The following is a 26,975-nucleotide window of genomic DNA, read 5'->3' as shown; positions in this document are numbered from 1 at the left end:
GCATTTCCTTTAGAAATTGAGGTCCCAGAGTCTGGAGGAAGACAGGAGAGGCACAGGATCCACGTTGCCTGAAGTCTAGTGTAAAGTTTCCACCATCAGTGATGGTTTGGGGTGCCATGTCATCTGCTGGTGTCGGTCCACTCTGTTTCCTGAGATCCAGGGTCAACGCAGCCGTCTACCAGCGCAAGTTTTAGAGCACTTCATGCTTCCTGCTGCTGACCTGCTCTATGGAGATGGAGATTTCAAGTTCCAACAGGACTTGGCGCCTGCACACAGCGCAAAATCTACCCGTGCCTGGTTTACGGACCATGGTATTTCTGTTCTAAATTGGCCCGCCAACTCCCCTGACCTTAGCCCCATAGAAAATCTGTGGGGTATTGTGAAAAGGAAGATGCAGAATGCCAGACCCAAAAACGCAGAAGAGTTGAAGGCCACTATCAGAGCAACCTGGGCTCTCATAACACCTGAGCAGTGCCAGAAACTCATCGACTCCATGCCACGCCGCATTAACGCAGTAATTGAGGCAAAAGGAGCTCCAACCAAGTATTGAGTATTGTACATGCTCATATTTTTCATTTTCATACTTTTCAGTTGGCCAACATTTCTAAAAATCCCTTTTTTGTATTAGCCTTAAGTAATATTCTAATTTTGTGACACACGGAATTTTGGATTTTCATTTGTTGCCACTTCAAATCATCAAAATTAAATGAAATAAACATTTGAATGCATCAGTCTGTGTGCAATGAATAAATATAATGTACAAGTTACACCTTTTGAATGCAATGACTGAAATAAATCAAGTTTTTCAAAATATTCTAATTTACTGGCTTTTACCTGTATGATACACCAGCACAGTACATCATGGGAAATGACTAAATATTTAAAGAGTGTACTTTCTCTCTAGCTCCACTGCAGGGGTGTCCAAACGTCTTCCACCAAGGGCCACACTGACACATGAAAGAGTGCTTTGGTACCTTTTGTACATTAAAGATGCTAAAACCCAATTGAATGTATCTGAACTATTTGGGGAAAACACATTGTTCTCTTAGCTTATGTGACATGGGTGACAAAGCAAATAGTTCCAATAATAATGAAGGCATGTCATGTGATGAAGAGGCGAGGCAAAAAAGGCCCCTGGGCCACACTTTGGACACCCCAGCTGCAGGACAAAGTAGTGATGGTGTGTACAGCATGCCATGAGTCAGTGTGTGGTGGTGAGGCAGGAGAGGTAGAGCATGCCATGAGTCAGTGTGTGGTGGTGAGGCAGAAGAAGTACCCCTATGGCTGGCGGGGGGGCTTGAGTTTGAGCAGTCCAAAGAAGGACGCCACTTGTTGAGGTAACTCTGCCAGAACACTTTGTGAAAGAGCCTGGCTGGGGGCCTGCAGAGACAAGGCACAAACAATGTGGCCCTCAGCTGCACCATGGAGAGAAAGGTACGCACTTTACAGGCAACACAATAAGTATTGCCACTTGCATGCATGGCATGTACATGAGGGCTGTCCACAGTACTGCAGTCAAGAAGCTATTTGCACACTATTTCAATGAATATCATGGATTATTAATGAGATGTATTATTATCTCCAGTTCATGTGACCTAAACTATGTCCTGCTTTGTCTATACTTGCTAGAACATTGCACCTAACAGACTCCTACATAGTCCAAAGTGAGAGCCCTAACCAACAATCCCCAAACCTTTTTTTTAGTTTAGTACGACTGTAAAATACGCCACCACGGGGCCAAAGTATGTTGCGAGTGGCAGCACTTTTGACAACATGATTGTTGCATCTGCATGGTGGACCTCACAAGAATATATGAAGCTAAAAGCCACGTTAATGTTCATCTATACATTTCTATGTATTGTAGTTGGTGGATGTTGTGTAGTGTTTCAGCCAATAGGAGGAGCCTGTTTGTGTTGAGAGCATATTGACGACCACCTTCTTGTCATGCTTACAGCATCTTGCAGATTTGAGGTAGTCTGGAACAGATTGACTGGATTTCCACTAATCCTCATGCATGACAATGTGGTTCTGGCATACTTGCCAACCTTGAGACCTCCGATTTCGGGAGGTGGGGGGTGGGGGTGGGGCGGGGGGCGTGGTTAAGATATATATATATATATATATAAGAAATACTTGACTTTCAGTGAATTCTAGCTATATATATATATATATATATATAGAAAACGAAACGACATCATCTGGTACAACCCCCCATACAGCAAAAACGTCTCAACTAACATTGGACACAAATTCCTCAATCTGATTGACAAACACTTTCCCAAAGACAACACCCTAAGAAAAGTATTCAACAAGAACAACATTAAATTGAGCTACAGCTGCATGAACAATATACGACAAATCATCTCAAACCACAACAAAACAATTGCAAATGAGCCGTCGGCCCCCAGACAGAGCGACTCCAAAACCAACAAAGACTGTAACTGTCGAAAGAAACCTGATTGCCCTCTCAACGGGGGGTGCTTACAAACATCAGTTGTCTACCAATCTAAGGTAATACGCAAGGACATTAACACATCCGACACATATGTAGGATTAACCGAGGGAGAATTCAAAACCAGATGGAACAACCACAAGGCTTCTTTCAGGAACAAAAACCTGCGAAATACCACAGAACTCAGCAAACACATTTGGGACCTCAAAGACAATAATGTTGAATATTCAATAACATGGCAAATTCTTGCATCCAGCACACCTTACAATAGTGGTAATAAAAGATGCAACCTATGCTTGAAAGAGAAACTGTTTATTATTTACCGTCCAGACCTGTCATCCCTCAACAAGCGCAGCGAAATTGTCACAGCATGCCGCCATAGACGGAAACACCTCCTAGGTAACACATGAGCCAATCACCACGCCCCTAGGCCAGCCTATACCCACCCACTCTGTGCCCTATATAAACCATGGTATGCGAATGCTCCCATTAAAATCTCCTGATGATTGAGGGTACCCCCCCTCATGAAACAGGCCTGTAGAGATGAAATAGTCTTGTGATTTTTTTCCCCACACATACATATATATATATATATATATATATATATATATATATATATATATATATATATATATATATATATATTAATAAAATAAATACTTGAATTTCAGTGTTCATTTACAAACTACAACTCACAAACACTTTAGAGTTAGGCTCCACCATCAGAATGTGTACTTAAACTTATAAAGATCACATGGATATTATTCAGTGAGTTGATTCACCAAAACTAACCTGTTATACAGGAGGAAAAAAGCACACAGGACGTTTCAATTGTTCACAGACTGGTCGTGCTCATCAGAATGACAAGACACTTCCGGTCTACAGGTGATAGCATTCAATTGGGAAGAAACGCCCTACTGCCCCCTACTGACCAGTGTGAATACTGATAAATGTGGAATGACAGCTCCAAAAACGAATTCAAACCACAAAATAAAATAAATACCGTATTTTCCGCACTATTAGCCGCACCTAAAAACCACAAATTTACTCAAAAGCTGACAGTGCGGCTTATAACCCGGTGCGCTTTATATATGGATTAATATTAAGATTCATTTTCATAAAGTTTCGGTCTCGCAACTACGGTAAACAGCCGCCATCTTTTTTCCCCGTAGAAGAGGAAGTGCTTCTTCTTCTACGCAAGCAACCGCCAAGGTAAGCACCCGCCCCCATAGAACAGGAAGTGCTTCTTCTTCTACTGTAAGCAACCACCCGCCCGCGTAGAAGAAGAAGAAGAAGCGCGCGGATATTACGTTTCATTTCCTTTGTGTGTTTACATCTGTAAAGACCACAAAATGGCTCCTACTAAGCGACAGGTTTCCGGTTCATGAAAAGACGCAATCTCTCCATCCGCACACGGACTACTATTTCACAGCAACTGCCTAAAGACTTTCAAGAAAAGCTGGCTACTTTCCGTGCATATTGTAAAAACAAGATAGCTGAAAAAAAGATCCGGCCAGAGAACATTATCAACATGGACGAGGTTCCACTGACTTTTGATATTCCTGTGAACCGCACTGTGGATACAACGGGAGCACGTACGGTGAATATTCGCACCACAGGGAGTGAGAAGTCATCCTTCACTGTGGTTCTAGCTTGCCATGCCAATGGCCAGAAACTTCCACCCATGGTGATATTCAAAAGGAAGACCTTGCCAAAAGAGACCTTTCCAGCCGGCGTCATCATAAAAGCTAACTCGAAGGGATGGATGAAGAAAAGATGAGCGAGTGGTTAAGGTACGTTTAAGTTTACGCGAAGAGGCCGGGTGGCTTTTTTCACGCAGCTCCGTCCATGTTGATATACGACTCCATGCGCGCCCACATCATGCTGGTTTTAATATATTATTAAAGTTTGACTGACCTATCTGACTGTTTTTTTGACATTCCTTTAGCGCAGTTAGATGCGGCTTATAACACGGGGCGGCTTATAGGTGGACAAAGTTTTGAAATATGCCGTTCATTGAAGGCACGGCTTATAACCCAGGGCGCCTTATGGTGCGGAAAATACGGTAAATCAACACAAAAATGTGACACATTATGGGTGGGTCACATATGCATGTACAGTAGATGGTAGTATTGTCCTGTTTAAAAGTGTCACAACGTTGCTGTTTACGGCAGACCAACTGCTTTACGGTAGACACTGTTGTTGTGTGTTGTCAACACGTCACTCAGGTCCGCCTGAATTTCGGGAGTTTTTCGGGAGAGGCACTGGATTTCGGGAGTCTCCCGGAAAATCCGGGAGGGTTGGCAAGTATGGGTTCTGGTCTGACCTGAACAGATTCAAGTTCAACTATGGAATTGTCTTTACAATGAGATAAAAGATTGTAGAAATATATTCCAATTGAAATAAAGATATAAAGGCAGAACAATAAGATCATATGGACAGCCGTAAGTGTTTACATTTTGCTTTATATTTATTATTAGGGCCCGCATGGCCCATTGTAAAAGGAATCCCAACGGGAGTCCTTTTGCAATGGGACATAAGGACCTATTGTTTTTCTAAGGTTTTATTATTATTCCGCCGCCTCTTTGAACACTAATTTGACCCACTTAACATGCTTCAAAACGAACCCCAAAATTCAAAATTGCGCTCTAGCGCCCCCTAGAAAGAAAACTGCTTATAACTCCCAGTACGAATGTTGTAGAGACATGAAACAAAAACCTCTATGTAGGGCTCACTTAGCCCTACTTTTCATTAATTAATTTCCTCGGGCAAAAATCAACAGGAAGTTGGCAATTCCCCCTTCAAGTCAAAAATGTACTAAAAACAGTCACTTTTGCCTCTTTGAGCTGTAATTTGACCCCCTTAACATGCTTCAAAACTCACCGAACTGAACGCACACTTCAGGACTAGCGGAAATTGCGATCTAATAAAAAAACCTAACCCCAAATTTAAAAATTGCGCTCTAGAGCAATTTTTTAATAAAACGGAGAAAAAACTGCTCCTTGGAAGAAAAAAATGACAAAACTGCCTGTAACTCTCCCTGGGAAGGTCGGAGAGACATGAAACAAAAACCTCTATGTAGGTCTTACTTAGACCTACATTTCATAAATTGACAACCCCCAGCAAAAATCAACAGGAAGTTTGCTATTCCCCCTTCAAAACAACATTTTTGTAAAAACCGGTCACCTTCCTTCAAAATCTATCTCCTCTGAGCGCGTTTGTCGTTTAGGCTTCAAACTAACACAGGAGAGAGATTGAACCCTTGTGTATAAAAGTATAGAACAGCTTTTTAATACCTGCTCCGGTTTTGATTTTATGACCCTTCAAAGACCCGCTGCACTGATGCTGCTGCGCTGCTGTTTTTTTGAAGATGGCTGCTCAAAAGCAGGAAGCACCAACATGCCCACACAATGCAGACAAGGTAGGTACACTAGACAAAAGTCTTGGGACACTTCAGACTAAAAGTAGACAAAAGTATTGGGACACTTAGGACTAGCACCTGCCAAATACGCGGGCCCGAACAACGCTGCTTGCAGCTTTAATTTTACTTATTTTTTGTCTGGTTTTGTATTAGTTTTGTGTCATCCCGTGAGGTGTGTATTACTTTTTTTGTTCAGTTTGTACTTCATGAAGTTTAGCACTTGTTTTTTTTGGTGTGTTTTTTGTTTGTTTTCATTATATTTGGATGTATTTGTTTGGTTTGTGAATGTGGACTATCCATGAAGTAAGACTACTTATTATGTTGAAGGAGGCAGGAAATATAAGATTTAGGTGTGTAAATATGTGTTTTGTTGCAGAAGTTTAATTGTCTATTAATCAAAAATGCACATCAATGAAGGAGATATATTAAAAAAATGAAATAAATGACATCACTAATGAAAATGAGGTCATTTGCTCCATCCCCTGTATCACAAAGCTAAGACGTGTATTGGCTTTGTTCTCGCAGCTTCAATCTACAAAAGGTGTTCATCTTTCAGTTTCCTCCAGACTCTCCTGACTTGTACCAAGCATTTCACTTACGTTCTGAAAGTTCCTGAATGGTACGAACTGGACGATGTCCCGCATGGCCGCCTCGCCTGTCATGGAGCGAAGACGCCCGTCGTCTCCATCCAGGAACTCCATGGCGCTGAAGTCGGCTCCGCCCACTCCCACGATGATGATGGACATGGGCAGACGCGAGGCGTTGACGATGGCGTTGCGAGTGTCGTCCATGTCTGTGATGACTCCGTCAGTGATGATGAGCAGCACAAAGTATTGCTGAAGAAGACAATTTAACATCATTTCTTGCAGTGATGGCAGCTGACATGTGACCTACTTCCTGTCAGTGACACTAAATATATATTTAATACAGAAACACATCATCATAATTCACACTCAAGTCTCATTCCTCAATGACAAAGACTTGATGAAACTTCATGAGCGTTCTCACAAAGGTTGCTATTTCACTCTTTTGTGTTCCATCTGACCACAGAACTTTCCTCCAGAAGGTCTTATCTTTGTCCATGTGATGTCAGATGAAACAAAAATGGAGCTGTTTGACCACAATACCCAGCAATATGTTTGGAGGAGAAAAGGTGAGGCCTTTAATCCAAGGAACACCACTCCTACCGTCAAGCATGGTGGTGGTAGTATTATGCTCTGGGCCTGTTTTGCTGCCAATGGAACTGCTGCTTTAAATGGGACAATGAAGGAGGAGGATTAGCTCCAAAAAAATGTTTGTCTTGAAAATGAACTTTTACCTTGAAAATATTTTTTTCCCTTGAAAATAAACTTTTACCTTGAAAATCACTTTTTGTCTTGAAAATCAACTTTTACCTTGAAAATCATTTTTTGTCTTGAAAATCATTTTTTGTCATGAAAATCATTTTTTTCTTTGAAAAAAAACGTTTTGTCTTGAAAATCAACTTTTACCTTGAAAATCTTTTTTTTCTGGAAAATAATTTTTTGTCTTGAAAATCAGCTTGTACCGTGAAAATGCTTTTTTCCTTGAAAATCAACTTTTACCTTGAAAATCATTTTTTTCTTTAAAAAACAATGTTTGTCTTGAAAATCAACTTTTACTTTGAAAATCATTTTTTGTCTTGAAAATCCTTTTTTTCCCTTGAAAATCAACTTTTACCTTGAAAATCATTTTTTGTCTTAATCATTTTTTGTTATGAAAATCAACTTTTACCTTGAAAATCTTGTTTTGTCTTAATCATTTTTTTGTCATGAAAATCAACTTTTACCTTGAAAATCATTTTTTTCTTTAAAAAAAATGTTTGTCTTGAAAATCAACTTGTACCGTGAAAATATTTTTTTGTCTTGAAGATCATTTTTTGTCATGAAAATCAACTTTTACCTTAAAAATAATTTTTTGTCTTGAAAAAAAAATGTCTTCAAAATCAACTTTTACCTTGAAAATCATTTTTTTCTTTGAAAAACATTTTTTGTCTTGAAGATAATTTTCTGTCATGAAAATCAACTTTTACCTTGAAAATATTTTTTTTCTTTTAAAAAAATGTTTGTCTTGAAAATCAACTTTTACCTTGAAAATTTTTTTTTCCTTGAAAATCTACTTTTACCTTGAAAATAATTTTTTGTCTTGAAAATCAACTTTTACCTTGAAAAAATCTTTTGTCTTAAAAATAATTTTTTTGTCATGAAAATCAACTTTTACCTTGAAAATCATTTTTTGTCTTGAAAATCATTTTTGTCATGAAAATCAACTTTTACCTTGATAATAATTTTTTGTCTTGAAAATAATTTTTTGTCATGAAAATCAACTTTTACCTTGAAAATAATTTTTTGTCTTGAAAATCAACTTTTACCTTGAAAATCATTTTTTGTCTTGAAAAAAAAATTTGTCTTGAAAATCTTTTTTTGTCTTGAAAAAAAAAATTTTGTCTTGAAAATCAACTTTTACCTTGAAAAACATTTTTTTCTTTGAAAAACATTTTTTGTCTTCAAAATCAACTTTTACCTTGAAAATCTTTTTTTTCTGGAAAATAATTTTTTGTCTTGAAAATCAGCTTGTACCGTGAAAATGCTTTTTTCCTTGAAAATCAACTTTTACCTTGAAAATCATTTTTTTCTTTAAAAAACAATGTTTGTCTTGAAAATCAACTTTTACTTTGAAAATCATTTTTTGTCTTGAAAATCCTTTTTTTCCCTTGAAAATCAACTTTTACCTTGAAAATCATTTTTTGTCTTAATCATTTTTTGTTATGAAAATCAACTTTTACCTTGAAAATCTTGTTTTGTCTTAATCATTTTTTTGTCATGAAAATCAACTTTTACCTTGAAAATCATTTTTTTCTTTAAAAAAAATGTTTGTCTTGAAAATCAACTTGTACCGTGAAAATATTTTTTTGTCTTGAAGATCATTTTTTGTCATGAAAATCAACTTTTACCTTAAAAATAATTTTTTGTCTTGAAAAAAAAATGTCTTCAAAATCAACTTTTACCTTGAAAATCATTTTTTTCTTTGAAAAACATTTTTTGTCTTGAAGATAATTTTCTGTCATGAAAATCAACTTTTACCTTGAAAATATTTTTTTTCTTTTAAAAAAATGTTTGTCTTGAAAATCAACTTTTACCTTGAAAATTTTTTTTTCCTTGAAAATCTACTTTTACCTTGAAAATAATTTTTTGTCTTGAAAATCAACTTTTACCTTGAAAAAATCTTTTGTCTTAAAAATAATTTTTTTGTCATGAAAATCAACTTTTACCTTGAAAATCATTTTTTGTCTTGAAAATCATTTTTGTCATGAAAATCAACTTTTACCTTGATAATAATTTTTTGTCTTGAAAATAATTTTTTGTCATGAAAATCAACTTTTACCTTGAAAATAATTTTTTGTCTTGAAAATCAACTTTTACCTTGAAAATCATTTTTTGTCTTGAAAAAAAAATTTGTCTTGAAAATCTTTTTTTGTCTTGAAAAAAAAATTTTTGTCTTGAAAATCAACTTTTACCTTGAAAAACATTTTTTTCTTTGAAAAACATTTTTTGTCTTCAAAATCAACTTTTACCTTGAAAATATTTTTTTTCCTGAAAATCAACTTTTACCTCGAAAATATTTGTTTCCCTTGAAAATCAACTTTTACCTTGAAAATATTTTTTTGTCTTGAAAATCAATTTTTACCTTGAAAATCATTTTTTTCTTTTAAAAAAATTTTTTGTCTTGAAAATCAACTTTTACCTTGAAAATCATTCTTTCCTTGAAAATCAACTTTTACCTTGAAAATCAACTTTTACCTTGAAAATCAACTTTTGTCTTGAAAATCATTTTTTTCTTTGAAAATCAACTTTTACCTTGAAAAACATTTTTTGCCTTGAAAATCAACTTTTAACTTGAAAATCATTTTTTGTCTTGAAAATAAATTTTTGTCTTCAAAATCAACTTTTTGCATTGAAAATAAACTTTTACCTTGAAAATAATTTTTTGTCTTGAAAATCATTTTTTGTCATGAAAATAAACTTTTACCTTGAAAATAATTTTTTGTCTTGAAAATCGTTTTTTGTCATGAAAATCAACTTTTACCTTGAAAATAATTTTTTGTCTTGAAAATCGTTTTTTGTCATGAAAATCAACTTTTACCTTGAAATTAATTTGTTTCTTTTAAAAAAAAATTTTGTCTTGAAAATCAACTTTTACCTTGAAAATCATTGTTATCCTTGAAAATCAACTTTTACCTTGACAATCATTTTTTGTCTTGAAAATAATTTTTTGTCTTGAAAATCCTTTTTTGTCATGAAAATCAACTTTTACCTTGAAAATCATTTTTTGTCTTGAAAAAAAAAATGTCTTCAAAATCAACTTTTACCTTGAAAATCTTTTTTTTCTTTGAAAAACATTTTTTGTCTTCAAAATCAACTTTTACCTTGAAAATATTTTTTTCCCTTGAAAATCAACTTCTACCTTGAAAATAATTTTTTGTCTTGAAAATCAACTTTTACCTTGAAAATTATTTTTTTCTTTTAAAACATTTTTTTGTCTTGAAAATCAACTTTTACCTTGAAAATCATTCTTTCCTTGAAAATCAACTTTTACCTTGAAAATCAACTTTTACCTTGAAAATAATTTTTTGTATTGAAAATCATTTTTTTCTTTGAAAATCATTTTTTTCTTTGAAAATCATTTTTTGTCCTGAAAAAAATGTTTTGTCTTGAAAATCAACTTTTAACCTTGAAAATCATTTTTTTCTTTTAAAACATTTTTTTGTCTTGAAAGTCAACTTTTACCTTGAAAATCATTCTTTCCTTGAAAATCAACTTTTACCTTGAAAATCAACTTTTACCTTGAAAATAATTTTTTGTATTGAAAATCATTTTTTTCTTTGAAAATCATTTTTTTCTTTGAAAATCATTTTTTGTCCTGAAAAAAATGTTTTGTCTTGAAAATCAACTTTTACCTTGAAAATCATTTTTTTCTTTGAAAAACATTTTTTGTCTTGAAAATCAACTTTTAACTTGAAAATCGTTGTTTTCCTTGAAAATCAACTTTTACCTTGACAATCATTTTGTCTTGAAAACATGTTTTTGTCATGAAAATCAACTTTTACCTTGAAAATCATTTTTTGTCTTGAAAATCATTTTTTGTCATGAAAATCAACTTTTACCTTGAAAATCATTTTTTTCCTTGAAAATCAAATTTTACCTTGAAAATCATTTTTTTCTTTAAAAAAAATGTTTGTCTTGAAAATCAACTTTTACCTTGAAAATCATTTTCTGTCTTGAAGATAATTTTGTCATGAAAATCAACTTTTACCTTGAAAATAATTTTTTGTCTTGAAAATCATTTTTTTCTTTGAAAATCAACTTTTACCTTGAAAAACATTTTTTGCCTTGAAAATCAACTTTTAACTTGAAAATCATTTTTTGTCTTGAAAATAAATTTTTGTCTTCAAAATCAACTTTTTGTATTGAAAATAAACTTTTACCTTGAAAATATTTTTTTGTCTTGAAAATCATTTTTTGTCATGAAAATAAACTTTTACCTTGAAAATAATTTTTTGTCTTGAAAATCGTTTTTTGTCATGAAAATAAACTTTTACCTTGAAAATAATTTTTTGTCTTGAAAATCGTTTTTTGTCATGAAAATCAACTTTTACCTTGAAATTAATTTGTTTCTTTTAAAAAAAAATGTTGTCTTGAAAATCAACTTTTACCTTGAAAATCATTGTTATCCTTGAAAATCAACTTTTACCTTGACAATCATTTTTTGTCTTGAAAATAATTTTTTGTCTTGAAAATCCTTTTTTGTCATGAAAATCAACTTTTACCTTGAAAATCATTTTTTGTCTTGAAAAAAAAATGTCTTCAAAATCAACTTTTACCTTGAAAATCTTTTTTTTCTTTGAAAAACATTTTTTGTCTTCAAAATCAACTTTTACCTTGAAAATATTTTTTTGTTTTGAAAATCAACTTTTACCTTGAAAATCAACTTTTACCTTGAAAATCAACTTTTACCTTGAAAATAATTTTTTGTATTGAAAATCATTTTTTTCTTTGAAAATCATTTTTTGTCCTGAAAAAAATGTTTTGTCTTGAAAATCAACTTTTACCTTGAAAATCATTTTTTTCTTTGAAAAACATTTTTTGTCTTGAAAATCAACGTTTTCCTTGAAAATCAACTTTTACCTTGACAATCATTTTGTCTTGAAAACATGTTTTTGTCATGAAAATCAACTTTTACCTTGAAAATAATTTTTTGTCTTGAAAATCATTTTTTGTCATGAAAATCAACTTTTACCTTGAAAATCATTTTTTTCCTTGAAAACCAAATTTTACCTTGAAAATCATTTTTTTCTTTAAAAAAAAATGTTTGTCTTGAAAATCAACTTTTACCTTGAAAATCATTTTCTGTCTTGAAGATAATTTTGTCATGAAAATCAACTTTTACCTTGAAAATAATGTTTTTCTTTTAAAAAAATGTTTGTCTTGAAAATCAACTTTTACCTTGAAAATATTTTTTTTCCTTGAAAATCAACTTTTACCTTGAAAATAATTTTTTGCAAATCATTGTATTCCGTTTATATTTACATCGAACTCAATTGCCCAACTCATATGGAAACGGGGTTAGTACATATATACACACAATACAACACTGATAGAGGTCTAATAAGTCAGATGATGTGAGGTGGAGGTAGAGAGTGAGAAGCACTTACTGATGCAGTGTTCTGCTGCAAGGCCTGCTTTGCAAAACATGCAGCATGGTTGATGATTGGGGAGAAGTTGGTGGGGCCGTAAAGTTTGACCTGGGGCAGACAAACCCTGTAGGCCTCCACGATACCTTCTACACCTGCACACACATAGAACACTGGACTGTTAGTGTGCATGTGTGACTATTATACCTGCACACAATGTTAGTGTGCATGTGTGACTATTATACCTGCACACAATGTTAGTGTGCATGTGTGACTATTATACCTGCACACAATGTTAGTGTGCATGTGTGACTATTATACCTGCACAGAATGGATTGGAGGCGTTGAAATTGAGTGGGAATTCATGGGAGACCTATTAAAGAAATGACAATGTCATCCAAACACGATCACACACACATCATTTCAAGAGGTCTTACCTGCCATGTTGGGGGGATCTGTGCACCGAAGCCAAAGGCAGGAAACATCTTGTCACTACACAACAATAGCACACGATACTGTCATTATGTGACACAACATCTTGTCACTACACAACAATAGCACACGATACTGTCATTATGTGACACAACATCTTGTCACTACACAACAATATGACAGGAATGACACAATACTGTCATGATGTGACACACAACACTGTCATTGAAAGAAGTAAAACAAGTTTGTCCTCTCCTACATACCTGTCATAGTCCTGGATGACGTTGCCGACTGACCAGATAGCAGACAGGTACTCGTTGACCCCCTGTGGACTGATGTAATGCAGAGACTGGGGTGACCTTGGGTCACCATTAGAGCCGGTGAAGTCGACTGCAACCTAGCGAGACATTCAAGAAGACTTTCAGCTGTAGAAGTAAATGATTACCAATGAAAAGCCTGAAAAAAAAAGCTCACAGTGAAGTTGAGTTGACAGCCGCCCATAATGTAATCCAGGAATGTGTACTCCTTGACCACCTTCAAGGTCAAACATCAATGTCACAACAATGTCAAGTCAGGCATCTCGTACCAACATACCTGACATTGTTTCACGCTCACAACACCTGAGTTCTTGTAGCTTTTCTTCTTCTGTTTCTTTTTACTGTTGATACACTCAAACTCTGCCTGTTGGAAGAACATCTTCACAGTCAGCAGACATTATTTGGAGTAGAGTGGAACACCTTTTAAAGAAACACCTCTTGGATTGGCTCAAGAAGCTGCAACTAGCCATGGCTGACACATCTACCTGTGACTTTGGCAGCCACAAGAATAATTGATGATTACTAAGGATTTTTTAACCTGTCTTTTATTTTGAAACTTCTGTTTTTTAATGATCTGTGTTGAAAAAGATTAAGGGCCTGATTTACTAAGATCCAAATACCTCACACTAAACAGCGTGGGCGTGTTGTGTGTGATTTACTAAGACTGCACGTGCAATTGAAAATTTAAATGAGGATTTTGCGCATACCATGTGTGTCATCACCATGGAGACACTCATTTACTGCACATTCATGTTACCGTGCTCCGCCTACCTGTGGCGTTTTTGCTGTTTTCAAACATGTAGGAGACATCTACCACTTTTTATGGACATTTTAGAAGCAGACGTGCAGTGCATCGACATTGACACCACTTTTTGTCTTACACCTGAAGGTGCATGGGAGGAAGGCTGCACGACTCTGCTCACCATGCAAAAAATGCATACTTTAAGATTTTATCATACATGATTTACGTAATATATACAGGTAAAAGCCAGTAAATTAGAATATTTTGAAAAACTTGATTTATTTCAGTAATTGCATTCAAAAGGTGTAACTTGTACATTATATTTATTCATTGCACACAGACTGATGCATTCAAATGTTTATTTCATTTAATTTTGATGATTTGAAGTGGCAACAAATGAAAATCCAAAATTCCGTGTGTCACAAAATTAGAATATTACTTAAGGCTAATACAAAAAAGGGATTTTTAGAAATGTTGGCCAACTGAAAAGTATGAAAATGAAAAATATGAGCATGTACAATACTCAATACTTGGTTGGAGCTCCTTTTGCCTCAATTACTGCGTTAATGCGGCGTGGCATGGAGTCCATGAGTTTCTGGCACTGCTCAGGTGTTATGAGAGCCCAGGTTGCTCTGATAGTGGCCTTCAACTCTTCTGCGTTTTTGGGTCTGGCATTCTGCATCTTCCTTTTCACAATACCCCACAGATTTTCTATGGGGCTAAGGTCAGGGGAGTTGGCGGGCCAATTTAGAACAGAAATACCATGGTTCGTAAACCAGGCACGGGTAGATTTTGCGCTGTGTGCAGGCGCCAAGTCCTGTTGGAACTTGAAATCTCCATCTCCATAGAGCAGGTCAGCAGCAGGAAGCATGAAGTGCTCTAAAACTTGCTGGTAGACGGCTGCGTTGACCCTGGATCTCAGGAAACAGAGTGGACCGACACCAGCAGATGACATGGCACCCCAAACCATCACCCAACCATGCAAATTTTGCATTTCCTTTGGAAATCGAGGTCCTAGAGTCTGGAGGAAGACAGGAGAGGCACAGGATCCACGTTGCCTGAAGTCTAGTGTAAAGTTTCCACCATCAGTTATGGTTTGGGGTGCCATGTCATCTGCTGGTGTCGGTCCACTTTGTTTCCTGAGATCCAGGGTCAACGCAGCCGTCTACCAGCAAGTTTTAGAGCACTTCATGCTTCCTGCTGCTGACCTGCTCTATGGAGATGGAGATTTCAAGTTCCAACAGGACTTGGCGCCTGCACACAGCGCAAAATCTACCCGTGCCTGGTTTACGGACCATGGTATTTCTGTTCTAAATTGGCCCGCCAACTCCCCTGACCTTAGCCCCATAGAAAATCTGTGGGGTATTGTGAAAAGGAAGATGCAGAATGCCAGACCCAAAAACGCAGAAGAGTTGAAGGCCACTATCAGAGCAACCTGGGCTCTCATAACACCTGAGCAGTGCCAGAAACTCATGGACTCCATGCCACGCCGCATTAACGCAGTAATTGAGGCAAAAGGAGCTCCAACCAAGTATTGAGTATTGTACATGCTCATATTTTTCATTTTCATACTTTTCAGTTGGCCAACATTTCTAAAAATCCCTTTTTTGTATTAGCCTTAAGTAATATTCTAATTTTGTGACACACGGAATTTTGGATTTTCATTTGTTGCCACTTCAAATCATCAAAATTAAATGAAATAAACATTTGAATGCATCAGTCTGTGTGCAATGAATAAATATAATGTACAAGTTACACCTTTTGAATGCAATTACTGAAATAAATCAAGTTTTTCAAAATATTCTAATTTACTGGCTTTTACCTGTAGTTTGCATATTAATGAAGACAGAGGTGCAAAATGGATTGCACGCCTTATTCTGCTCACTCAACAGACCCAATGCACTTTGCACACATTTACCCTAAAAAAGTAATTAGTTACAGTTACAAATGACTTCTCCCAAAAAGTTACCTCATTGTAAGAGTAATTAGTTACTCCGCAAAGTAACTATGATGTTATTTTTTATTGAGTTATTTTATACGCTATCACGCTTGATAACATCTTTAACGTTAAAGATTTTTGTATTAACTGATTGAAGAATAAAAACACTTTTACAACATGTATCAGTGTGCTTTATGATAAGCATAGAAATAAATTGTATCAAAAATGCATATTCCCTAAAGTAACAACATCACTGCACCTGTGTACCAAAATACAGCCTGGAAGAACTTTAAATAAAACTGTTAGTGAGTTTTGGGCAAATAAATTACATGAATTCAAGTAAAACATACCTGCCAACTTTTGAAATCAGAAAAACCTAGTAGCCAGGCCCCGGTAGGTCCAGGACAAAGTCCTGGTGGGGGGTTCTGCCCCCCGACGCAAAATGATTGATTGCATTCAGACAGGTTAAAATGTTGCTAAAACCATCACTTTTCTATCAGTCACAGTGACTTTTCAAAACAAAAATATTACAGCAAAAATCATATGGGTTGATTGACATGTTTATTCTGTAAGCTAACTTCAATAGTTTGAAATTATTTTGACAGTTAATGCCAGTTATCCTGTCAACCTTTCACAAGACTTCAATTTGTTAATTGAAAGTATAAACACTTTTTACAGTAAACAAATGGTAAAACGGTACCAAACAATTCCATTAAAAAAAAAAATTGGTGTCATTATTACTTTCTGTCCAAGCTTGTATAATCTACTGCCTTGTTCAATTGTAAAAAATATTCTGTGCCTAAAATTCACATTTCTATCACAATTATCATACTGTAAACATGGCAAGCTAACTTCATTAAAATTAATAGTCCTGTCAATAGCATGGAATTACAATTCAAATGTAGTTTTTTTGTAAGCCTTTCAAAAGAATTCAAAATATGAAAAATTAATGAAAATGAATTGAAGCCATCAGACACTTGAAAAGTGGCACATCACATCGCTAATGTAATCATTTGAACTTTTCAACAGAAATAGCACTGCAAAAATATTAAGGACATACTTCTGTATTTTGGTAGTTATGCTGTCAACATTTAACAAGATTTCTTCAACTTGGACTTGAAAGCATAAATAGTATAAACACTTTTAACAGTATAACAGTACTAAACAATTCCAATAGATAACATTGGTGTCATTACCTTTTTGTGGCTAAAATCCAAATTTAGCAACGGCATTAGACTTGTGTTTTTTTGTCCCAACGTGGTCTTTTACATCGCTAATTCCTCCGTGTCCGATCGAAACATCTTGTCTGCACAAGGTGCAATTCGCGTAGTTTTCACCCTTTTTGGAACGGATAATTATTCCCGGATAGGCTTTTGAATATTCTTCACGGAATGACTGCAGTTTTCTTTTCGGTTTAAGACTCGTTTGCGATTTTTCTCCGGCTGATTCCATGATCGTTCGCTCGTTTGGAAACAATGGCAACTGGTGCCTCGTGCTTGGCAGCGGTGCTATAAATAGCCTCGCGCATGGCATTCGGAATGGCTCGATAGGAAGTTACGGGAAGCAGTGTCGATTGTCATTGTTGTTACGCGATTTCGTGAATAAAACTTAAAAAATATATTTTTTTTTTAATTAATGAAAAACCGTATTTTTTATCACTGCAACCGTAACCCGGAATAGGTTGATGAAAACCGTACTAATTACGGGAAAACCGGAGTAGTTGGCAGGTATGGTAAAATGTTAAAAACGTTCCTGGATGACATTCTGACAATAAAATTGCATTTGTGTACAAATATTGGGGTCTTTTCTTAAGCTGATTTGGATAACGCAAGCGAGTACCGTATTTTCCGCACTATTAGCCGCACCTAAAAACCACAAATTTACTCAAAAGCTGACAGTGCGGCTTTTAACCCGGTGCGCTTTATATATGGATTAATATTACGATTCATTTTCATAAAGTTTCGATCTCGCAACTTCGGTAAACAGCCGCCATCTTTTTTCCCGGTAGAACAGGAAGCGCTTCTTCTTCTACGCAAGCAACCGCCAAGGTAAGCACCCGCCCCCATAGAACAGGAAGCGCTTCTTCTTCTACTGTAAGCAACCACCCGCCCGCGTAGAAGAAGAAAAAGCGCGCGGATATACCATACGTTTCATTTCCTTTGTGTGTTTACATCTGTAAAGACCACAAAATGGCTCCTACTAAGCGTCAGGGATCCGGTTCATGAAAAGACGCAATCTCTCCATCCGCACACGGATGACTATTTCACAGCAACTGATATTCCTGTGAACCGCACTGTGGATACAACGGGAGCACGTACGGTGAATATTCGCACCACAGGGAATGAGAAGTCATCCTTCACTGTGGTTCTAGCTTGCCATGCTAATGGCCAGAAACTTCCACCCATGGTGATATTCAAAAGGAAGACCTTGCCAAAAGAGACCTTTCCAGCCGGCGTCATCATAAAAGCTAACTCGAAGGGATGGATGAAGAAAAGATGAGCGAGTGGTTAAGGTAAGTTTAAGTTTACGCGAAGAGGCCGGGTGGCTTTTTTCACGCAGCTCTGTCCATGTTGATATACGTATGTTTGTGATTGCACATTTGCGTACATTTTGGGAGTGAACAGAGTTGTTAGAACGCTGGTTTTTAATATATTATTAAAGTTTGACTGACCTATCTGACTGTTTTTTTGACATTCCCTTTAGCGCAGTTAGATGCGGCTTACAACACGGGGCGGCTTATAGGTGGACAAAGTTTTGAAATATGCCGTTCATTGAAGGCGCGGCTTTTAACCCAGGGCGCCTTATGGTGCGGAAAATACGGTACTTAATTTAATTTAATTTAAGCCTACTAATTACTAATCACCTTTGATTAATCCAAATTCCAGAATGTGATGAATCTGATGAAAAATGGCTGCTTTTGGACTTGGAGTTGGGTTAGCAGCAGCAACAAGTGTCGATAGACAGAAGATATACGGTAGATAGAGAGTAGATGGGTGAGCATAGAGGAGAGGATATGTTTGGGGTGCCATACTTTTTGTTTGACACTGTATTTAGTTATTATGTTTCATTATTTGTGTTTATTATCAGACTGAATGATATTCTGCCATCTTATTTTGGAACATATCACCTCCACTTCAAATATAGTCATTCCCCAGAAGGGCAAGGAGGTTGAAGTGAGAGTACCGAGATGTTGTTGTTTCAAGCTAATGAGATATTGATCAAGTCCACATAAACACTCCAATTGGCTGAAGAGGGTTGGGCCACATTTAAGCGTGTTCCACTAGTTTTGACAATCAGTTTTTCAAAGGCTATTGTGTAATATATGCACATGCAGTATGTATAGAGCATACCGGAGAGGTGCGTGATGCTTCCTGAAGGCGTGTCATGGTGGTCTGAAAGGTGCCAATGAGATCATGAGAGCCATCGTCGTCGTAGTCAAAACAGTCCACCTAGAAAAGGCAAGACTCACATTATGACGTGACAATCTCCACAACAATTCAAACTTGCACGCAGAAAAACCTTTAGAGGGTTGCTCCGCCCATTTACAATGCTTTGTACCATTTGAGTGGAACAATACTTTAAAGGTGTGGTAAAAGTACACAGAACATGCAAGAGTGAGGTTGAAAGCATAACTTGGTGATGTATAAATCACATACATGTACATCAGAGGTGTCAAACGCGGAGGAAAACCTATTCCTTCGTGGGCTGGACTGGCAAGATAACTTCAAAATAAAGACAACTTCAGATAGTTTTCCTCTTTTAAAACTAGAACAACCACATTCTGAAAACATACAAATCATAATGAGGCTTTTTTTGTTAACACTTAGATGTCTTTGTAAGGTCTATTCAGGTGTACTGGAGAGGAGGCTACGCCGGATAGTCCAACCTCGGATTCAGGAGGAACAGTGTGGTTTTCGTCCCGGTCGTGGAACTGTGGACCAGCTCTATACTCTGGGCAGGGTCCTTGAGGGTGCATGGGAGTTTGCCCAACCAGTCTACATGTGTTTTGTGGACTTGGAGAAGGCATTCGACCGTGTCCCTCGGGAAGTCCTGTGGGGAGTGCTCAGAGAGTATGGGGTATCGGACTGTCTGATTGTGGCAGTCCGCTCCCTGTATGATCAGTGCCAGAGCTTGGTCCGCATTGCCGGTAGTAAGTCAGACACGTTTCCAGTGAGGGTTGGACTCCGCCAAGGCTGCCCTTTGTCACCCATTCTGTTCATAACTTTTATGGACAGAATTTCTAGGCGCAGTCAAGGCGTTGAGGGGATCTGGTTTGGTGGCTGCAGGATTAGGTCTCTGCTTTTTGCAGATGATGTGGTCCTGATGGCTTCATCTGGCCAGGATCTTCAGCTCTCACTGGATCGGTTCGCAGCCGAGTGTGAAGCGACTGGGATGAGAATCAGCACCTCCAAGTCCGAGTCCGTGGTTCTCGCCCGGAAAAGGGTGGAGTGCCATCTCCGGGTTGGGGAGGAGATCTTGCCCCAAGTGGAGGAGTTCAAGTACCTGGGAGTCTTGTTCACGAGTGAGGGAAGAGTGGATTGTGAGATCGACAGGCGGATCGGTGCGGCGTCTTCAGTAATGCGGACGCTGTATCGATCCGTTGTGGTGAAGAAGGAGCTGAGCCGGAAGGCAAAGCTCTCAATTTACCGGTCGATCTACGTTCCCATCCTCACCTATGGTCATGAGCTTTGGGTTATGACCGAAAGGACAAGATCACGGGTACAAGCGGCCCAAATGAGTTTCCTCCGCCGGGTGGTGGGGCTCTCCCTTAGAGATAGGGTGAGAAGCTCTGTCATCCGCGGGGAGCTCAAAGTAAAGCTGCTGCTCCTCCACATGGAGAGGAGCCAGATGAGGTGGTTCGGGCATCTGGTCAGGATGCCACCCGAACGCCTCCCTAGGGAGGTGTTTAGGGCACGTCCGACCGGTAGGAGGCCGCGGGGAAGACCCAGGACACGTTGGGAAGACTATGTCTCCCGGCTGGCCTGGGAACGCCTCGGGGTCCCACAGGAAGAGCTGGACGAAGTGGCTGGGGAGAGGGAAGTCTGGGCTTCCCTGCTTAGGCTGCTGCCCCCATGACCCGACCTCGGATAAGCGGAAGAAGATGGATGGATGGATGGACTTAGATGTCGCAGTTAATAGTAATCCTTCTTCATTTGCTTTCTGAATAAATGATGTGATAATATTCATCAAATAGGTGGAATGGAGTCTGGCAGAGTGTTAAAATGCTCCCATTGGTGTTCATTGTAATCTATCAGAAGAGGGAATAAACAATATCAAATGACAGGATGTTATTAATGTCATTTACACAATTTGCTCCACTGATGTACCAACACCATGTGCTTTATTCTCTACACACCACAACACAACTTGTCCACATTTCACATCACGTTAGGAGATGCATATTATTTCATGTGCACCCAGATAATGTGTCCCCAATTCCTCTATCATAAACGGCACTTAGCTCCGCCCCCTCTCAAATCATGCACTTGTGCTGCAGGGGATACTAGGAATTGCTTTTGTGACATCTAGTGGACACATTTAGAACAGCAGTTGTTTTCATTCAAACATTTCAGCTCATTTTTATACCTCTCAAACTCATCCCGCGGGCCGTATAAAACCTGATCCGGCCTGCGGGCCTAGTGTTTGACACCTGTGCTGTACATGGTTCCAGACAACTGCTGGTTGTATTTGCCATCAACTCTAGTCACACCTGATGTTAGGATGAAGAAGAACAAGACCACACGCTGAATAACTCACTTGTCCTGCACGCTTCCTTCCTGACATGTTGGCTTAGAAGGTGAAACAACATCATCTAAATGCACCAATCAGGTCATAAAGTGTACTAAGTGTGATGGACAGGTCCAGCAAAATGTAGAAACTATTCATACTTAGTAACAGAATGTGTTTATAATCTTAAAATGACACCACATAAATGTTTTTTTTTTTCAAATACAATGTTTAAAAGAGTACTTTTATTGGTTTGTCCATGTCTCCTGCGCAGAGAGACTGCAGGGGGATTCTGAAGGGTCTCCATGTGGGGTTCAAGTTGTTCTTGACCACCTATGGACAAGATAAATGGACATCATCACCACTGAGTCTGTATGCTGCCATGACATCATCCAACTGTTATTACACTAACCACTTCCTTCATATATTAACTTGTGCTCACGAGAACTGAGTTGACTATGTGTTCTTACACCTTGTATTAGTTGTCAATCATTACACACTCATGTCTTTTATGTGGACAATCATGGGACATTTTTACCTCCAACAAAAAACTGTGTAACAATAAATACATTCAAAGTGTCCCAATACTTATATCCAGTTTTAGTCCTAAATTTCCCACTACTTTTGTCAAGTTGTAGTCCTAAGTGTCCCAATACATTTGTCCAGTGTAGGTGTCCCAATACTTTTGTCCAGTGGTAGTCATACGTGTCCCAATACTTTTGGCCAGTGGTCTTCATAAGTGTCCCAATACTTTTGTCTACTTTTAGTCTGAAGTGTCCCAATACTTTTGTCTAGTGTACCTACCTTGTCTGCATTGTGTGGGCACGCTTGTGCTTCCTGCTTTTAAGCAGCCATCTTGAAATAACAGCAGCGCAGCAGCATCAGCGCAGCGGTTCTTTGAAGGCTCATAAAATCAAAACCGGAGCATGTTAGAAAAACGCGCTTCTGTTATTTTATACACAAGGGTTCAATCTCTCTCCTGTGTTAGTTTGAAGCCGAAACGACAAACGCGCTCAGAGGAGATAGTTTTTGAAGAAAGGTGACCGGTTTTTACAAAAAATGTGTTTTGAAGAGGGAATAGCAAACTTCCTGTTGATTTTTGCTGAGGGTTGTCAATCTATGAAATGTAGGTCTATGTGAGACCTACATAGAGGTTTTTGTTTCATGTCTTTCCGACTTTCCCAGTGGGAGTTACAGGCAGTTTTGTCATTTTTTTCTTCTGCGTTTTATTAAAAAATTGCGGTAGAGCACAATTTTTAGATTTGGGGTTAGGTTTTTTCATTAGATCGCAATCTTAGCCAGTCCTGATGTGTGTGTTCAGTTTGGTGAGTTTTGAAGCATGTTAAGGGGGTCAAATTACAGCTCAAAGAGGCAAAAGTGACTGTTTTTAGTACTTTTTTGTCTTGAAGGGGGAATTGCCAACTTCCTGTTGATTTTTTGCCCGAGGATATACAATTATGAAAGGTAGGTGTAAGTCAGACCGACATAGAGGTTTTTGTTTTATGTCTCTCCGACCTTCCTAGTGGGAGTTACAGGCAGTCTAGTTTTTGTTTTTCCTAGGGGGCGCTAGAGCGCAATTTTTATTTTTTGGGTTCGGTTTTTTTATAAAAAGGCAATTTTCGCAGGTCCTGATGTGTGGGTAAAATATGGTCAAATTACAGTTTGTTGTGGGTGCGGAAGAATAATAAAGAATAATAAAACCTTACAAATTCAATAGGTCCTTATGTCATGCGGGCCCTAAAAATAAGAAAACCATCCATCTAGAATTGTCCTGGCACCAAAATGTATTTCGATACTAAAGGGGACCACAAAAAATGTCATTATTGTCTTTATTTGAACAAAAAATGTGAGTGTACATGAAACATAAGTTTATTATGGTAATTTAGTCCTTAAATAAAGTAGTGAACATACTAGACAACTTGTCTTTTAGTAGTAAGTAAACAAACAAAGACTCCTAATTAGTCGTATGCAGTAACATATTGTGTCTTTTATACACCTATTATTTTCTACACATTATGAGGGACAAACTGTAAAAAATGGATTATTAATCCACTTGTTCATTTACTGTTAATATCTGCTTATTTTCTGTTTCAACATGTTCTATCTACACTTCTGTTAAAATGTAATAATCACTTATTCTTCTCTTCTTTGATACTTGACATTAGTTTTGGATGATACCACACATTTAGGTATGGATCCGATACCAAGTAGTTACAGGAAGTCCTCATGTGTCCAGCGACGCATTTCTTGAGTTTATAAACATATGAATTAAAAAAAAAGAAAAAATATAGATGTAATCATAGTAGTATCGACTAGATACGCTCTTGTACTTGGTATCATTACAGTGGATGTCAGGTGTAGATCCACCCATGGCGTTTGTTTACATTGTATCCTCCTACGGTGTGTAGTGAAGCATGTTTAGCTATTCCTCGTCCTAAGAAACTTACTTTATTTGTCGCCATGGAGACCAGGATTAGTGATTTCGAAGTAGCTAAAACACTGTGGATGGACGTTAGCTGCTAGCTAGCTAGCCATGTGTTAAAGCAGCTCTTCCTGAGGGTGTTCCAGTGTTATAACTTCACCTTAATCTTTACTTTTTACACCAAAATGCGTCCATTCTCCCTTTTCTGTCTACACACTGTGTCTGCTTGTAAGTACTCTGTGTGTGTGCGCTGCCCAACATGCTCATCTGTTGGTAAAACCAGCAATGACATGATGTGAGGACGGTGTCGTCATGCCCGTTACAAAAAAACAGAGAAGCGGTACTTTTTTAGAGGCGGTATAGTCTGATTATGATTCATTAGTATGGTGGTACTTTACTAGTACCGGTATACCGTACCACCCTACATCCATCCATTTGCTACTGTTTGTCCGTCAAAATGTTGACTATGAAATAGTGATTTGATAATCAACAATGTAATGTATGAACGTGTCGATGAATGATTACCTAATGTTCAAGTCCCAGCAGTGACACAACCACTGGACATTACTTCTGTGTGTGTGTGTGTGTGTGTGTGTGTGTGTGTGTGTGTGTGTGTGTGTGTGTGTGTGTGTGTGTGTGTGTGGTCCCTTGTGTAAAAAGAAAAGGGGAAGTTCTAAGCCACAATCTTTCTGCCGTTGATGTGCTTGATGTTGGAACGAGAGCAACTGGAAGTGACCGCCATTTCTGTATGTACCTCGGTCCTGTGAGCCAGTTGCCATCCAGTCTGGGTCTGCTTGTAGAACTCCAGATACGGGTCAGACTTCCCGAAAAAATCCTGGAAATGATTCAAAAGATGCAAAATATAAGATTTAAAAAGATGACATCTTCAAAATGACACGTCCTACACCTTCCAAAGATGATTTGAAGACCAAGTTGAAGTGTGAAGTGAAGTGAATTATATTTATATAGCGCTTTTTCTCAAGTGACTCAAAGCGCTTTACATAGTGAAAGCCAATATCTGAGTTCCATTTAAAGCAGTGTGGGTGGCACTGGGAGCAGGTGGGTAAAGTGTCTTGCCCAAGGACACAACGGCAGTGACTAGGTTCAAATCAAATCAAATCAACGTTATTTATAAAGCACATTTAAAATTTACCACAGGGGTAGCCAAAGTGCTGTACAATGGGCAGGTTAAAAGATAAAACGAGTACCGAGCAAACACAACACAACACAAACAGAACACGATAAAAAATAAATAAATAAAATAGAATAAATAAAAACATCGCAATGGATGTCCATGCAACATCGCGTGGACATCGGGGGCGGTACCTCTGGATTGGCAGACCGGGGTGGTGGTTCCTCTCTTTAAGAAGGGGAACCGGAGGGTGTGTTCTAACTATCGTGGGATCACACTCCTCAGCCTTCCCGGTAAGGTCTATTCAGGTGTACTGGAGAGGAGGCTACGCCGGATAGTCGAACCTCGGATTCAGGAGGAACAGTGTGGTTTTCGTCCTGGTCGTGGAACTGTGGACCAGCTCTATACTCTCGGCAGGGTCCTTGAGGGTGCATGGGAGTTTGCCCAACCAGTCTACATGTGCTTTGTGGACTTGGAGAAGGCATTCGACCGTGTCCCTCGGGAAGTCCTGTGGGGAGTGCTCAGAGAGTATGGGGTAACGGACTGTCTTATTGTGGCTGTTCGCTCCCTGTATGATCAGTGCCAGAGCTTGGTCCGCATTGCCGGCAGTAAGTCGGACACGTTTCCAGTGAGGGTTGGACTCCGCCAAGGCTGCCCTTTGTCACCCATTCTGTTCATAACCTTTATGGACAGAATTTCTAGGCGCAGTCAGGGCGTTGAGGGGATCTGGTTTGGTGGCTGCAGGATTAGGTCACTGCTATTTGCAGATGATGTGGTCCTGATGGCTTCCTCCGGCCAAGATCTTCAGCTCTCACTGGATCGGTTCGCAGCCGAGTGTGAAGCGACTGGGATGGGAATCAGCACCTCCAAGTCCGAGTCCATGGTTCTCTCCCGGAAAAGGGTGGAGTGCCATCTCCGGGTTGGGGAGGAGATCTTGCCCCAAGTGGAGGAGTTCAAGTACCTCGGAGTCTTGTTCACGAGTGGGGGAAGAGTGGATCGTGAGATCGACAGGCGGATCAGTGCGGCATCTTCAGTAATGCGGACGCTGTATCGATCCGTTGTGGTGAAGAAGGAGCTGAGCCGGAAGGCAAAGCTCTCGATTTACTGGTCGACCTACGTTCCCATCCTCACCTATGGTCATGAGCTTTGGGTCATGACCGAAAGGACAAGATCACGGGTACAAGCGGCCCAAATGAGTTTCCTCCGCCGAGTGGCGGGGCTCTCCCTTAGAGATAGGGTGAGAAGCTCTGTCATTCGGGGGGAGCTCAAAGTAAAGCCGCTGCTCCTCCACATCGAGAGGAGCCAGATGAGGTGGTTCGGGCATCTGGTCAGGATGCCACCCGAACGCCTCCCTAGGAAGGTGTTTCGGGCACGTCCGACCGGTAGGAGGCCACGGGGAAGACCCAGGACACGCTGGGAAGACTATCTCTCCCGGCTGGCCTGGGAACGCCTCGGGATCCCCCGGGAGGAGCTGGACGAAGTGGCTGGGGAGAGGGAAGTCTGGGCTTCCCTGCTTAAGCTGCTGCCCCCGCGACCCGACCTCGGATAAGCGGAAGAAGATGGATGGATGGATGGAATAAATAAAAACAGGTTCACAGCAGGTGTATTATGGGGCGCCATTGCAGGATGGATATCACTCAGTGTTAAAAGCCATGGAATAAAAGTATGTTTTTAAGAGAGAT

At 38.5% G+C, this 26,975-nt stretch overlaps 1 protein-coding gene across 3 annotated transcripts in view; it reads right to left on the bottom strand.

Moving 5' to 3' along the window:
• LOC133609330 (copine-3-like) overlaps window positions 1–26,975 on the bottom strand; it is a 42,629-nt gene that overhangs the window by 4,055 nt on the left and 11,599 nt on the right. For 2 of the 3 annotated variants that reach the window (XM_061964845.1, XM_061964844.2), the window contains exons 6-15: window positions 24,916–24,996; window positions 21,983–22,072; window positions 19,363–19,461; window positions 13,609–13,695; window positions 13,489–13,548; window positions 13,278–13,411; window positions 13,020–13,074; window positions 12,904–12,955; window positions 12,604–12,737; window positions 6,473–6,709 (exon numbers count right to left, since the gene is read on the bottom strand). In XM_061964845.1, coding sequence (XP_061820829.1) covers window positions 6,473–6,709; window positions 12,604–12,737; window positions 12,904–12,955; window positions 13,020–13,074; window positions 13,278–13,411; window positions 13,489–13,548; window positions 13,609–13,695; window positions 19,363–19,461; window positions 21,983–22,072; window positions 24,916–24,996 — 1,029 coding nt within the window. Of the gene's footprint in view, window positions 1–1,276; window positions 1,381–6,472; window positions 6,710–12,603; window positions 12,738–12,903; window positions 12,956–13,019; window positions 13,075–13,277; window positions 13,412–13,488; window positions 13,549–13,608; window positions 13,696–19,362; window positions 19,462–21,982; window positions 22,073–24,915; window positions 24,997–26,975 lie in introns of all 3 variants that reach the window. The other variant, XM_072913552.1, reaches the window with a different exon arrangement.

Source organism: Nerophis lumbriciformis, linkage group LG07 (genome assembly GCF_033978685.3).
Source record: "Nerophis lumbriciformis linkage group LG07, RoL_Nlum_v2.1, whole genome shotgun sequence".
Classification (NCBI taxonomy): domain Eukaryota; kingdom Metazoa; phylum Chordata; class Actinopteri; order Syngnathiformes; family Syngnathidae; genus Nerophis; species Nerophis lumbriciformis.
The sequence above is the reverse complement of the archived record's forward strand: the minus strand, read 5'-3'. Positions and strand labels throughout refer to the sequence as shown.